We start from the raw sequence: 14,943 nt of genomic DNA on the forward strand, positions 1-14,943 counted from the left end.
AGACCAACCACAACGGCTTTTCCGCAATTCGTTTACCTGTCCATGCCTTCTCCACACATCCAACTGAAGCACATCCATAGTTTACTGAGAAGCACTTTCAAAATGCAGGGTGATGGTTAGGAAAAGTTAAAGTACGTCTGGAAGAGTCCACAAGCATAAGGACAAAGCCTATATATATAGTCCAGGGCATGAAAGTCTAGTACCAGAATCACCTACGCCATTCTGTTAGTTTTTCCAGTGGTGCTTTACCCAGAAAAAGGTTACTACTTCCAAGTTATTTTGCCTATCTCCAAAATAGACATGAGGAGTTTATACTGCCACGAGACATGTAAGGAAGGGCTTACCTTTCCGATCTGTCTTAAAGTCGACCATAATTGGCTCAACGCTGCCTTCTTTGTTTTTCCCAAGCCCTTCTCCTTCTCTCCAGCCCATTTTTCTCATCAGTTGAGCTCCCATTCCTCCAGTTACAGGGGCTGCTCTTAAGAACTGATCCTATCCAGAAAAAGAAAAGTAAAACAAGTCCTAAAGTTAGCACTGGGGTTTTAAAACCTAAGGAGGAGCTTCCAAAAAATGTTTCTAACAACCTTTCACAGACTCAATTAAAAAAAAAAAAAAAAAATACACCTTAGCTTTATATACATTAACATTTGGTAGCAACCAGAATTCACGCAGACACACGAGACACAAATCAATATTTGCAAAAAAGAACAACTTAAGAAAATTCTAATGTGATCCAAAAGTGGCAAGTGACCCATTGCAGACATATGTATTTAATAAAATGATAACCGTCCATTTTTAAACACGCTACTTTGGTTCCAATGCATCTCTTCTCATCTCGTGAAAGGAGGCAGTGTTAACTGTTTAACTGGCAACATGTGTGCCAAGTGTACCTAGTTATTGAACAAAATACAAGCACATTTAGTAATGACATTCACAGAGTGTTTAGGCGTATTTTAAATATATATATATAAAAAAAAAGTTTCCCCATTTTATTATACAGCAGTTGCACATTCAAGTTCTACTCTGAAAATCCACATGAAACATACAGGTTTTTATTTTCTTTTTTTTTTAAAGGCGCTTAGCCACACAGTTTAGCAGCAGTACAGAAGTCTTCACATTCTTTCAAATCATCATTAACATAATAGATGTTAAATGGTGAAAGCTTATAAACAGAAATCTTAAAAATCTGTTTTGATGTAAAGAACTTTAAAAACTCCTTAAATGTTTACGTACCTAGGCCTCGATGGCCGCAGTGTTGTGAATAGTAGGGCTGGCATTGACCGTGGCAAGAAGGCAGCTACAAGGATTTGACCCTGAAACAAGTTTCCATATAGAGGGGTGAAAGTTCACAGGTTATTCTGTGAACTATCAACTCTCTTCTGCCCCCCCCGCTGACCCAAGTAAGTAAGTCAATCATTTCCATCACAGCAAAAAATTGCTTGCCTTAAAATATACACGTTTACACACTGGCACTGATAAGTCCATCAGTTATTTCGCATAGTAGGTTAGATGATACAATGCCTAGTATCTTTGTGAAAATGTTACTTACTATCAAAGCAAATTAATAGAATGTTGTTTGGGGTTTTTCTTCTTCCTTTATTTTGAATTGTGCTTGCAAAAGTAAGCATTTCCCAGGTTTGGACACAGGACTGATAGGTGCTTGGTTTTGATTTGTACAAAAAATGAGAAGTCTTACTTTTGCAGAGACTAAGGATATTAAGGGGATTTCAAATTGGCAACTGACACACACTGAAGTATGTGTGTAATCCCCATGGTGTTCAAAAATTTTAAAAAAATAATAATAATTGTGGAAGATTGTGGCAGAACTTCTCCAAATATTTCCTTATTAAACAGTAAATACCTAGCAATCATGTAACCGGATGCTGCATTTAACAACAAAGTAGTTTGATGGAAGAGCAGAGAGGCTACGTGCACCCCTCCAGTTCAACTTCTTTTCTGACTGGTGCAGACCATGCAGTGTGTGTGCATACACAGAGACAATCAGTTTCTTCGATACGAACTGCCTCAATCTATATACCTAGAATGGCTTTTACTTACTTCCATTTTCATCCTCCCCTCTCTTTTCCAGGTACCTCTCATAAGAAAAGGGCAACCATGCCGAGAATGATACAAACCCCAGTCAATGTCACCCTGGATTCCGATTCCTCTTTTGTACCTGCTTTGCAATAATAGAATTTTCAATATAAACATCTGTTTCATTACCACCAGCGTGTATTCAGTTCACAAATGATAAGATTGCCATTTCTGGATGAGGTTATTTTCACCTTACACAGCTTTCTCATCACACTTGTAAATGTACTAATAGTACATTTAGTAGTCGTGTAGAAAGGAAAGAACAGAACCTAAATATTGCTATTGTTAAAAATCAAAGCCCTGAGTTCCAACATAGGAATTACTAGACCCTGAATAAAATTCCAAATCCTGGAATAAAAAGTGTTCTAAATTCCAAAATGTAGTTTATTAAAAACACCTCTTCTAGTGTGCAAATTCAGAAGCCTACCTGGTAACTTCAATACTATGCTGAGTCTTAAACATGTACAACAGAACCAAAACAACAAGGAATCAGAAATGAAAGACTTGTTTCATTACAGAAAAGCTGTACTTTTACATCACACTAAAAGGCTAAATGAAATAATTATCCTAAATGAAAGGAGACAGAAGCCCACTTTGATTCAGTTTACTGAAGAAGCAAAGAAGGCTTGCAGCATAGGGAAAAGTGTTCTGTCAGTTTTAGTCTGGTTTTAAACAATAAACCGGACATAAACCTCTAATGTCACCTGTACAATTATATTCTCTTCAACTATTTTTTTTACAATGCAGTGACAGACAACTTCCCTCAGTCTACAGTTTAGTAGAGTATGGGTACAACTGGAGCTGTGTTTCTAAGTATATTTGAAAATGTAAAAATTACAGTAGAAATGTTAACAAGAGCTGGAACAAGATATAAATTTCTATTCCATTTTAAAAATTGTAAAAGGCTAAGTCTCATGAAACTCTTCAGCAGCTACATACCCTTGCAGATCTGGCCCATAGGAGGATATCAAATTGAAGAGTATCTAATAACAACAAACCCCAAAACAACAAAATAAAAATCTACAAAATAATTGTTCTCTTTCATTCACTAATCTCAATTTGAGTAAGTTTGCATGAAAATTTAATACCACTCCTCTCATCTTCTGATCTCTATCTAAACTCCATGTGGAATTCAGCCAAATAAAGCACACTTCCATTCTGCCAGCAGATGGAGACAACCAATAAGCCACATTCTTGTGTCAACACTTTAAAAAGAAGGCTACAGAGTAAAACCTGATCACTTAAGAGGGTTTTTTAGTAATTTAAAAACTATTCCTCTTTTAAAGCTATGTAAGAGCAACACATTCTGGGGACATGAATGCCTGAATTAGTATTTAAGGGCTTACACAAGCAAACAAACAAAAAAAATAAAAAAATCACACCTGAAAGACGACTTTACACTTTTTTTTCTGAAACATAATGCAAATTGGACAGTTGTCATCATTTAACTGCAACAGCTGTCTTTGGGAAAAGGGTAGTATACAGCACTGAGCTAAACAATCCATAGAACAGCACCCACAACAACCAAAATATTAAAGCTATAATTATTTGAGAGATTTAAAATACATCATCAATTTCTCCTCTGTAAAAAGAAAACACCCATTCCTTCTCACACTGCTGACATGCACTAAACCGTAAGTTCTGTGGTAAGAAGGTTTATTTCTTTTGGGTGATATTCATTAAGCAGAAGACAACAAAGCCTTAAAGGCACTTGGTGGACAGTTTCAGCTATAGTACAATGAGTTGTCTTAAAGATTACTTTAAGACTAACTCTGAGAAATTCCTCTAAGCCAAGCACCAGGAACAAGTAGCTATCTTTGGCAAAACTTTTGCAAAGTAGCTGCATCTTCCATTAAATAAACTGGCACTTTTAGGAGCAGCCAAATTCCTTCCCCAGTACAAGAGGAAGAATACCTTTCTGAAGAATGCCATCAAATGCCTTACAAAAACCACACTCCTGAAATTCTGAAGCAATCAGCTTCAGGATTTCTGTTCACAGCTTTTGCATACAGTCAGCAGAAAGCAAGCTGAGGACAATGGGAAAAAAAACCCAGAACATTTCGAGGGCTGAATGGGGAGCCAGTCCAATATAACTAACATAGCTGATTGGCCTTGCCATGTGGCCTTCATTTCCAATGAAGCTCATTGTGTCATATAAGGCAATAGGAATACAAGTGGCCTTGTTAGAAGGTCAGCAGTCCTTCTGCAAGTGACAATCACAAGACTTAGCTTTACCTTCATCATTAGCATGAGTTTGCTCATCTGCTTTAACTGTGGAAGAACAGAAGAAGGCTTTAACTTTTGAGAACTTTAGCTAGAGTATTCTAATGGCCATAGTAAAACTGTGTGTCATGCTTTAGCCCAACTGAGTGAAACAGATCTTGGGCATCATCCTGTGCACATAAAACACTGCAGGAACCTTGTCTGGGGATAAAGTTTACGCGGAAGAATCAAGCTGATAAATCCAGAAACAAGTGGTGAGTTTGGGAAAGTCTGGATAAGTAGACCTCGCCTGGAAAAAGATATTTGACCCCTTCCTCTTATATGATATTCATTCAGCAGCATAGTATAAGAAAACATTAAAAAAAAAAATATATAAAAAAAAGCAGCAACCTCCAGAACAAGTCAGTCGTATTTGTGAACTGATTACACCAATGATGATAAACTGGAACAGAAACCACTTTTCAAAAGAGAAAGATAATACTGTTCATAAATCTGGTTTTATGATACAAGAAACCTAACAACATATTGTTCCTTTGTAAGTACTGCTCAGAACCCTGTGCATGAACATCATGAATTAGCACATGACTTAGAAAAACAAACCGTACTTCTAAGTGGTGTGTCGATCACTCAAGTATGCCACATTAACCACTTCAGTAACTAATTCCCTCAAAACTTTATTTGAGATTGAACTGAAATTACACGCATATTTTGGTTTGAGTACATATTACCTTCTCCAAAGTAATCTTTAAAGAACAAAAAGCAGCTGAAATCCACGAAATGCAAAGTGAAGACAGCGCTTATCAAACAAATTCCCCAAGTACTTTAGTTTTTCTCCCCTCCTGACACTGCTCTTCTGCTACATCTATCCAATCTTCTGATTATCTATCAAGTACACAATGTCTGTACATCTTCTTTGTTTAAAGATACACAAATAACAAACTGACATGGGCTCTGTTTCTGCTGAATAGTGCAGGCCCACAAGTCCCCTTACAGCAATCGCTTATGACAATCTCTCAAGCAAAATACTTTCAGTAAACAACATCTTCAGCCAAAAACATGCATTAATTTACACACACAATGTAGAATCACAGAATGGATTAGAAGGGACCTTAAAGCTCATCCCTTGCCACAGGCAGGGACCCCTTCCACTAGACCCGGCTGTTCCAAGCCCCATCTGACCTGGCCTTGAACCCTGCCAGGGATGGGCCAGCCACAGATTTTCTGGACAACCTGTGCCGGTGCCTCACCACCCTCACAGTAAAAAAATTCTTCCTAGTATCTAATCTAAAACTACCCTCTTTCAGTTTAAAGCCATTCCCATCATAACAACATGCCCAAGAAAATTCACAGCCCTACTATCCGGTGAAAACTTTAAAAACACTAGTTTCTTTTTTTTTTCCCCCTCAATGTTAAAATGCATTTTCTTAGGACAAAACCAAAAGGAGTACAAATCTGACTTCCCAGTGCTACACTGCATAATTACCAGGAACTAAGTTACACAACTTCAAATGCCTAAGTAAAATACAACCTGTACTTTGCATTTCATGGTTGGTTTGCATTCATGTCACTGAGAAAGATAACATGCATTCATAACCCATTATCCCTACTTCACTTTATTCTGTGAAATCATTCTCTAACCACAGGATGTAACTCCACATTAAATTCATCAATCCTAAATTTCGTAAAGGCTTTCACAGGACCCACCATTCCTAAAAAAACCAAACAGGTTGAGTCTTGTGCAGCCCCTAACGCGTTTTGTAGAGGGCGCGTGACTTAACTACTTGTCATCTCATGAGTTTGATGGCAATGTGCGTGCAAATATGGAACCTGGAAAGAGCAAAAGAAGTCAAGCTGAGGAATGCCAGAGCAGGAAAGCAGACTGTGTCCTTATCTTCTTCACCCAACTCTTCTTGTTTCCAGTAGTAGCCTCCTTTCTGACAAACCACATGATGCTTGCTAGGGAGGACGCCTACTACTGCAAACCACTACAGTCTTACAGCTATGGGATCAACAGAAGTGCTTCTGCTTGCTCACTCTTATTTCTAGATTCAAGAAAATGTTCCAGTATGCTTCTGTTCCTCACAGTAGTCATGCCCACAACACAGAGACCAGAGTCTTCTCTCACTTTCTCTCTATAAAGCATTTTGTTGCGTTTTTGGTTTGGGTTTGTTTGGGATTTTTGTTTGGTTCATTAGTTTTATTTTGATTTTGTTTTTAAAGCCAATCACAGAGTGGAAAGTTTGAAGACTGAGGGAAAACACACTTGCCTCCTCCACTTAATTTTTGTTAGTGGACACTCTTGTTACTGTAAGGCACATAAGACCACCACAGAAACTCAAGGAATGAAAACAGGATGAGAAGGCTTGAGAAGGAGATGATCAGAGGTCCTCCTTTTCTGTTGCCTTGGGAACCCACTCAAGGTACTGCAGAAAGGGAGAACCCTCACAGGCTTGCTGATCTCCTTCACAAGCCTCATGGTAGAAAAGCTCTTCTTTTCTCACCAACACATCCCTGCTGAGTGCTTTATATTTCTAAGTTCCTCTGCCAGCAACAATTATTGTAATCAAAGCCAACGTTTGGTTACAATCTCAAAAGTTAATAATTGTTAAAATAAGACTTTGTAATGTACGCTCTGTATTAATACTGAGAAGAGCTCAAAAGATTCCCATCTAGCAAGTAACTTGGATCCCTGTGTTGCCTGGCTCTCTGTACTGCTTGGCTATATAAAGTGGAAAAACAAGTTAGTGAATCTTGGTAAAAATATTTCTATTTTTAGGATGTTATAATTCCAGACTTTTGTGTTCAGTTTACACCAAGTTTTTAGGAAAATTCTGCCTAAGCCTCAAATCTAACCTACCAGTTTTGAGAGCTGTCTTAAAATTGCATTCTGGAAGGACAGGCAGATACAACATATGCTCAACTACATAACAGCAGTCAATCTTGCAAGTAATCTCATTCTTTTTGCCTGAAAGGTAGACAGTGCTTGAATTCCTCAGTTCTACTTCTTGAAAGAGAACCAGTTTGGTATTCATTTTCAAAGATGAAGCATGAATTATTAAACTGATAAAACGCATGTATGTATGACGCACCACACCCCCAACATAAGCCAGTATTACTCTGCAGTAACAGGTAACTATTTCACTGTAGGGTGACATTAAACTTATTGACCAACCTGCAACTGTTAGTTTAATATTTTGAATCTCTGGCTCCCAGAAAAACCTGGGGAAACAAATAGAGGCAAAGTTGCCATCAGATAGAACCAAGTCAAACGACACGGCAGTTTGGGACTTGGTTCACTGAAGTTGATGCCAAAACATCACTGACTTCAGTAACATCAGGATCAAACCTTGCCTGATCTGTCCCAGTCCTGTAAAAGTAGTGATGGACCTACCACTGCAACCATAGAGTTATCATAAATGTCATTTCAGTGTAAGGTAAGAGCATGTATGAACCAATCTGACTTAAATACCAGACGCACACCTTACTGAAGTATCCTATGTCATGAACAATACCTTAATGCACAACAAGAGACACAGCAGCAGCAAGTATCTATATCAATCAAACACAATGATTTAACTCAACCTGTTATATTTGACACATGCACTACCATAGGTTTTTAAGGCATATTTTGTGCATTTTCCAATACTTCTACTATTTAAAATATGATAGGTAGACAAGTATGTCTGCGTAACTTCTACCTTTCTAATCCATGCTTGGGGACCACTGTTGGTCAGCTCATCCGAGGACAGTATCTGTGCTCCAGTACTTCCTGTGAACTGGCCAGGTATGGAATTTGATTGAGCCCAGGCATCAATCTAAAAAATAAAAATCAAACGTAAGACCAAAATAAAAATTTGCACATTTTTGCTTTGCAATTCTCTGTTGCTTCTTATAATGATTCTTCACTTATGTTTAGTGCTCACTCATTTGTAAGCAGACATTCTGAAAAGCTGAGCATCTTTATATGTTAACCCTAAAGCCCAGACTCAGTCTAGCAAGTTTATGGTTCTTGCTTTCTTTATCCTCAAAATCATTGCTATGAAGCATGAGATAAAGGCAGAATTTTTAACCACGTGCCCATAAAATGAGCTTCCAAAAACCTGTACTTAAATGCATAAGAAAAAACTGGTATGAAAGGTTAACATTTACTTTAAGTCCATCAAAATGCTGATGAAAATTTGCAACATACCTGTTCCTGTGCACGATTTAACATGCACATGGCCTCTAAATCAAATGTGTTTTCATTAAGCCTTTTCTGAGCTATTGCTCGATCATTCATAGCTGTAGTTATGTCCACACCCTAGGAAGAAAAACATTACTTTTAAAAATACATCAGACCACAGTAATATCCACTTGATCTGGAAAAAGCTGTTGTAGAGTAAATGCTACAAAGTTGTTTCACACATTTGAATATTTGGTATCATTATAAACAAGTAATGTGAAAAAAAAATCCTGGGACTACTTGGTTTGTACATAGAATATGGGCTTTCATAAACCAATACAAAATCTGAAGTTGAAGTGTAACAACCTGATAATTTAGTATCACCTGTACATACAAAACATTAAAAGAATTATTTTCAAAGAACCATTTTGGTCACAGAAAGTTCTGGTGTATATTATTGTTCAACGGAATCTTATTAATCAACAAAATTTAATGCAATTTAGCTAAGAATTTAAAGAAAAAAAATCATCATACAGAGCTGTTCACATGAGCACCCTTCTATTAAGTCACACTAAAACTTCAGGTTTATGTATAAAATAATTACAGCACGAACCAGATGTACTCCATGAACTCAGCTTTACTGTTTCAATTCTTAATCTTCAGCCTAAAACAGACTTGCATAAATGTAAAACCAGACTGGTAGCTCATAAAATTGACTGTTTCGTAAAGGATTATTTAGATCTGTGCTGCTGAACTAGAATAAAATATATATATATATTTAAAAGAAAAACATATTTGAAACTATCTTGCACATACTAATCAGAATCATTTGGGTAAAAAATATGGAGCAAATGCAGAAGCTGAATGTAAACATCTACTCTATAGGCAAAGTAATCAAGAGAGAAATACAAAACATTTTGGGGTATAAATATGTAAGAAGTTCTGGCTCTTTTGTAAAATTACTTGTGCCTTGTTCTTCAGATCATGTGCATTTTATGGATCATTCTATCTTGAAAGGAGAAAAAGAACAGTGCTCAGAGACAAATGAAATTTCTTCGGAGGTGAGCATGTGCAGGAGATGGAAAGAGCTGGAACCATTTGAAGCATAGAAGAAACCAAATAACCAAACCAGCAGGTGGTATATAGACATAAAGTAAGTTAATGGTTTCATTTTTTTATTTGCTTTACAAAATACTTCTGTCCTTTGTTAGTCACTATCTCATAACCTTAGCCTCTCACACATTATACAAGAATAAAGGGCCAGTAGAAGAAACTGAAACTAATTTAAAATTGACTCTGCCGAACAGGAAAATACAGTTAATCCACAAAATCTGTCACAGGAACCAGGTCAAAAATTTAGCAAATGTTGAAAAACAGTAAGAGACAGACATGAATGTCTAAAACTGCATAAAACAGAGCAATTGTTTTTGTACTCTATTATATTTTATTTCAAGGGATTTTTTTTACTGTCTGGGATAAAAAGTATTTCTGTTGGGAAGGTCACTGCTGAAACATCTGGCACTGACCAAGGCACATTTAAAATCCCAGAAGTCCTCTGAGTCTATGAAACTGACTTCAGTGTTTATTTCTTGTCCCAGCTGACAAAAATACAGATCACAAACAAGGCACAAGAAGAATTAAAAGATCTTCTAACCATCACCTAACATGACAGTCATGTATGTAAAAGGATGCCTGTTTAAAACATACACTTTCTTGAGTTAATAAGTTCCCCTTACATATTTAAAGTAATTCTGTAATGTTTTGTTTGTGAAACTGGTTCAGGAGATAATAAAAGTCATTCTACTCACCAAAAGCTTCAATCCAGCAATACACATAGGCATGCAAGTAGTCCACTGAAACCACATTGGGACCACTCACATACTTAAACATACATGTGTACTTTAGTGCTTTACCGGACTGGGGCCTATTAGTAGATACCCTGGTTAGTTAGATTTCCCATACACTTTCCCCACATGGTCAGTCACCATTTTGGAGACCATCATGGCTTTGTATTATGTCAAGACACTCGATGGCAGCTTTGGATCTTGAAAAAAAATCTCTGCTTGAAGTATGAAAAGTTGTTGTTATTATTTAGTCAAGTAAAACAGTTTAAAGTTCAGCATGCTATTCTCTGTAAGAGTTATGCCTTTCCAATCTGACTTTTAATACCATTTTCCCCACAGACACAAATCAGAAATATTGAAGCAAGAAGGAAGAGGCTGACAATAGAAAGCAGGCACTTTTTACATACTTCACAGGTCCACCGATACACCAAATGCATTTACTGCACTTTTAGATCACGATGGCTTCTCTGCATAATAGTCACCTGTGTACACTCTAAACTTAAATATAACACTTCAGCTCTACACTTTCAGAAGTACAGCTTCTTTTTCACAGGTTTCCCCGGCTTCTAGAGACATGCTGATACTTCAGATTACTCAAGAATTTTTCCTTCATCTCCTATCACCACAAACAACTATATTAAGAGCATAATGTTTTATTAAAACAATTCCTAATATAACAGGCAGGGCTATTTTAGACTGCGTATTCCCGTAACTAATTCTGTGGCTTGAATAAAAAACATAACAATAAAACCAATTACATATTTTTTAATGTCAATATAGACTTGCATCAGAATTGTCACAATCAGATTTCTAAATTGGCAACAATGCAGAGAGGCAAATTATATGTCAGACTTCTGAGGATCCAAGCACACTCCCCCACTACCGTACTCCAACAGCAAGGGAGCTTATCTGGCTTATCTTGCCCAAAGAAGCCATTTCATCCACAAGGAGTCCTCATAAGCATTTTAAAAATTAAGCAGAGAAGCCCTCTGTTCCCTTTCAGACTCCCTGGAGCAATGTACAGGGATTCTCCTACAACAGAAGTATTCCTGTGTTTCAAAAATAAGGACTGCCAAACCCAAGGGGATGGTATGCTCTGTTGTCAGCTAATGACCATTGAAATCACCCTTAACACAAACCAAGTTAAGGTAAATGCAAATAAAAATATTTATTTACAAAATATAAAAACAGACAACATTGTTACAAGCATTTATAAAGATATACATGACAGGAAAGAAAGTTTTAATATATATACTCCAATGTTGATTTTTAAGGCCTCTTCTACAATCAGTACACAAACCATCAGTGCTTAGCTAACCCTATTTGTCAAAGACACAAGCCTAGCGTCACTGGCCACCTGGATGCAGACTTCTACAGAGCTCACCTCAACTACGAGCATATCACTAACCATTTGAAGGACAAGACTTTTGCCACCTGGTAAAAACACAGTGAAATTATAATATACAATGTTCCTCTGCTCTGGACTTTTTACATATACACTAGTAACTGAGAATGACATTCTGCACAAACATTTCAGAATGTTTGTCTTATTAGTGGTTCATGACAAAGACAAAACAGCAGTTACAATCTATACTGAGGGAACAAAGAACTGGATGCCTGACTGTCAAACTCTGAGGTATACCATGAAAATGTCTGTTAAACGAGTTATATTCACTGTGCTTTTGGTGCTGTAAAAGACCCAGAAGAAAATACCTTCTGTGCTTCAGGAAGTGAATTGTACAATCTTAGAAAGCTCTTGAAAGACAAAATGCACCAAGTGGAAAGATTGTTCCATCAGAAATTGATGCCAAGGCTTTTTTATTTGCTTTGAACATTATGAGAACAAGTCTTTAGATGGAGTGAGGTAACATCAACTTAAAAAATTAACATCCGTCTTAAATATTTAATTTACTTAATTACAAAAACCCCACAAAATATCCTTTTGAAGACATTTCAAGGGGAAAAACATTTGCTTGTTTTTTGTTTAGTTTGAGTTCTTTTATTTTACTATACATACAATTAGATTTTCCTTTGGAAGGCCACATGGAAGACAACTATGTGAGAAAATGTGACTGTCAAGCTAAAAAATTAGCAGTTAAACCCAGATGAAATGGCAGTTCTAGAAACTACTTTCAAATCTATTTTGAATTACATTGTAATGCAATGTTACTGCTCTAAGTTTGGTAGGACAATTTTAATTATTATTAACTTCATTGTTACGAAAGTCTCAACTTAGGTTATTAACCTCTGCAGGAAACTCGACAAGAATCTTGCTTTTTACATTCAAGCAAAAGCTTAAATTCTATTGAGACAAAGAAGTCACTAGTTGACAAAAGCACAAAATATGGGTACAGGCTGCTTTCATCACTGCCTACATGAGCATGGCCACCAAACGTAAGACCGCAGCAGTTCAGATGATTAGCTTATTCACGTGTTAAATACTACCTATGTACGCGTTTTTTCTTCACAGACTGCGATTTGACACCAGATTGAGCAGGTACCGGTTTGGGTTTTCTTATATGATATGCTTTCCTTCCCTTCCTTACCTCAATGGATGGTTTGGGGAAAACATCATCCTTGCTGTCTTCTTTGCCTTTTTCAACTGGAACCCATTCTCCATAGACACTATCTGCTTCCTTTTTCCTATGCTGAGACCCAGATGAAACAGGGAATTCCTTTGACAGGCTGACTTGATTTTTTGGTTGTGGAGGTGGTGCTGGTTTTATGCTGGGAGTCTTGAAGAAACAAAATTAGAAGAAGTTAAAACTTGAAAACACACAATGCTCACAACCTGTCTTTGAGAAATTATTTATTGCATACACTTGGTGTTGAGCTTTCACAAAACAGTCATCTTTCTTACCATCATCAAACCAAAAGCCTTTATAACAAATCGTTTTAGCACAGCCCTAAAACCACACAAGTAAGCAACAAACTGCAGTATAAGAGAAGATGAAACAGCTAGAAGCTAAAATCACTTCAGTCAGCTTCAGCAGCCAAAAGTACAAAAAAACGTACTCTCCCAATTAACCTTCCTGCATTCCTCCCCCGCCCCAGACACCACCATAAAGAGAACAATCTCATCTGCCACACATGTATTTTGTATGGAAAGCTCAAAAATAAAATTCCTGGGCAGCAAAAAACATCAGCTGTGATACCCACATGAGGATAAAAAGCTCTACATTACTATCCATAGAGAAAGTAGTTTCAACATTTTGTTTTCTAGGTTTTGATTATCTTTTAATAGCAGCATGAATTTTAACATAGATTATGAGCTGGTTTTCTTTAGAGAGTACTGCTAAAGACTTTGCAGAAATCTGACAGGTTCCTCTTCTAAGAAGCAAACAGAGCCCACACAGCTCATAATATTGGGTAAACTTCTACTACCAAAGGAAGATGGACAGGAATGATAGTAAGAATAGAATCCAAAAGAATGGAAAGAATGACACTAAAATGGTCAGGACTGTGGAAAACAGGCAGAGCAGCCCATAACCACTAAAGAACATTCCTCTTTGGAGCCTGTAAGAATCCCAAGGTTTATTGAGTTTCAGATTTTACTTCACATTGTACCGCTTTCTAATGGTAAAATATAAAGTATAAATCTATTTCTACCCTACAGCTTACGTAAATATGTATTACTGCTTATTTTGTGTATGCTACAAGCTATATATATTTGTACATAAAAATATACATGCTATTTATATTTTCACTTAGCATATTAATACTTTTATAGCACTCTATACCCTGCAAAATCAGAGCAGAGTTTCACGGGCACAAAAAACCCTGAAGATACAAGGAAAAAGAAAATCAACCAACCAAAACCTAGAGAAGTTCTGATCCATGCTTCAAAGCATATGAATCACAGATGCAGTTAAAAAAACACTCTCTGATTTTATTCCTTCCAACATGCTCATACCCAGAAAGCATCAATACAAGTTATGACAGAGTCAAAGGCAGTCCCTCAAGGAGGGAGTTTAATGGACCATTTAGACCCTCTCAGTTACAGGCAACATCAGCGATCCTCATTCTTAGAACAGCCTTGGCTAATCTCAAGACTAACAGAACTTTTTTCTCCTTTAACGAACACTTGAGATCTACTGAAGAAGCAGACAAGATCTGGAGTTTGAACAAAGCTAATGGCATCATCTTATTTAGAAAACCTCAAAATGCTTCTAGAATTTTGATGGGTTGTTTTGGTTTTATCTTTCAAAGAAAAACAATGCCTATCCAAAAGCATTTTCCAATTCCAGTACTGTTTCCAAATTCATACTAGTATTTCTGCAATGAAAACATGAAGTAAACTGATCCTTTTTATGTTATTTAAGCTTTAAAAACTGCGAAGACATTAATGGCAAAACCAGTTTCAATCCAGTTCTGAGAGTTACTACAATTTCATAGACTGCAGGTAAATTCCTTATTGTAGCAAGAGTACTTTTGAGAGCATGCCAGTGCAATTTCATCAAAATTACTGATCCCTCTTTTAATTTTTTGCAAGATTACTTGCATTATTTAAAAATAACCACAATTTAAAATATTGAAAATTAAAGAAGTACTTACACTTAAATTGAAAAATATAGGTTTGGGTTCACTGAGTTTAAAAGGATGATTATAGAAAGGACGCTC

General features: G+C 36.7%; 1 protein-coding gene across 1 annotated transcript in view; it reads right to left on the reverse strand.

Annotated features, from left to right (window-relative positions):
• SON (SON DNA binding protein) overlaps positions 1–14,943 on the reverse strand; it is a gene marked incomplete at its 5' end in the record, with an annotated part of 37,429 nt that overhangs the window by 5,093 nt on the left and 17,393 nt on the right. The window contains 5 exon segments of the mRNA XM_010014563.1: positions 345–492; positions 8,016–8,132; positions 8,507–8,617; positions 12,870–13,058; positions 14,878–14,943. The exon segment at positions 14,878–14,943 is cut by the window's right edge and continues 6 nt beyond it. Of these exon segments, the coding sequence (XP_010012865.1) occupies positions 345–492; positions 8,016–8,132; positions 8,507–8,617; positions 12,870–13,058; positions 14,878–14,943 (631 nt within the window).

This window comes from Nestor notabilis, unplaced genomic scaffold (assembly GCF_000696875.1).
Source record: "Nestor notabilis isolate BGI_N333 unplaced genomic scaffold, ASM69687v1 scaffold3960, whole genome shotgun sequence".
Lineage (NCBI taxonomy): Eukaryota > Metazoa > Chordata > Aves > Psittaciformes > Psittacidae > Nestor > Nestor notabilis.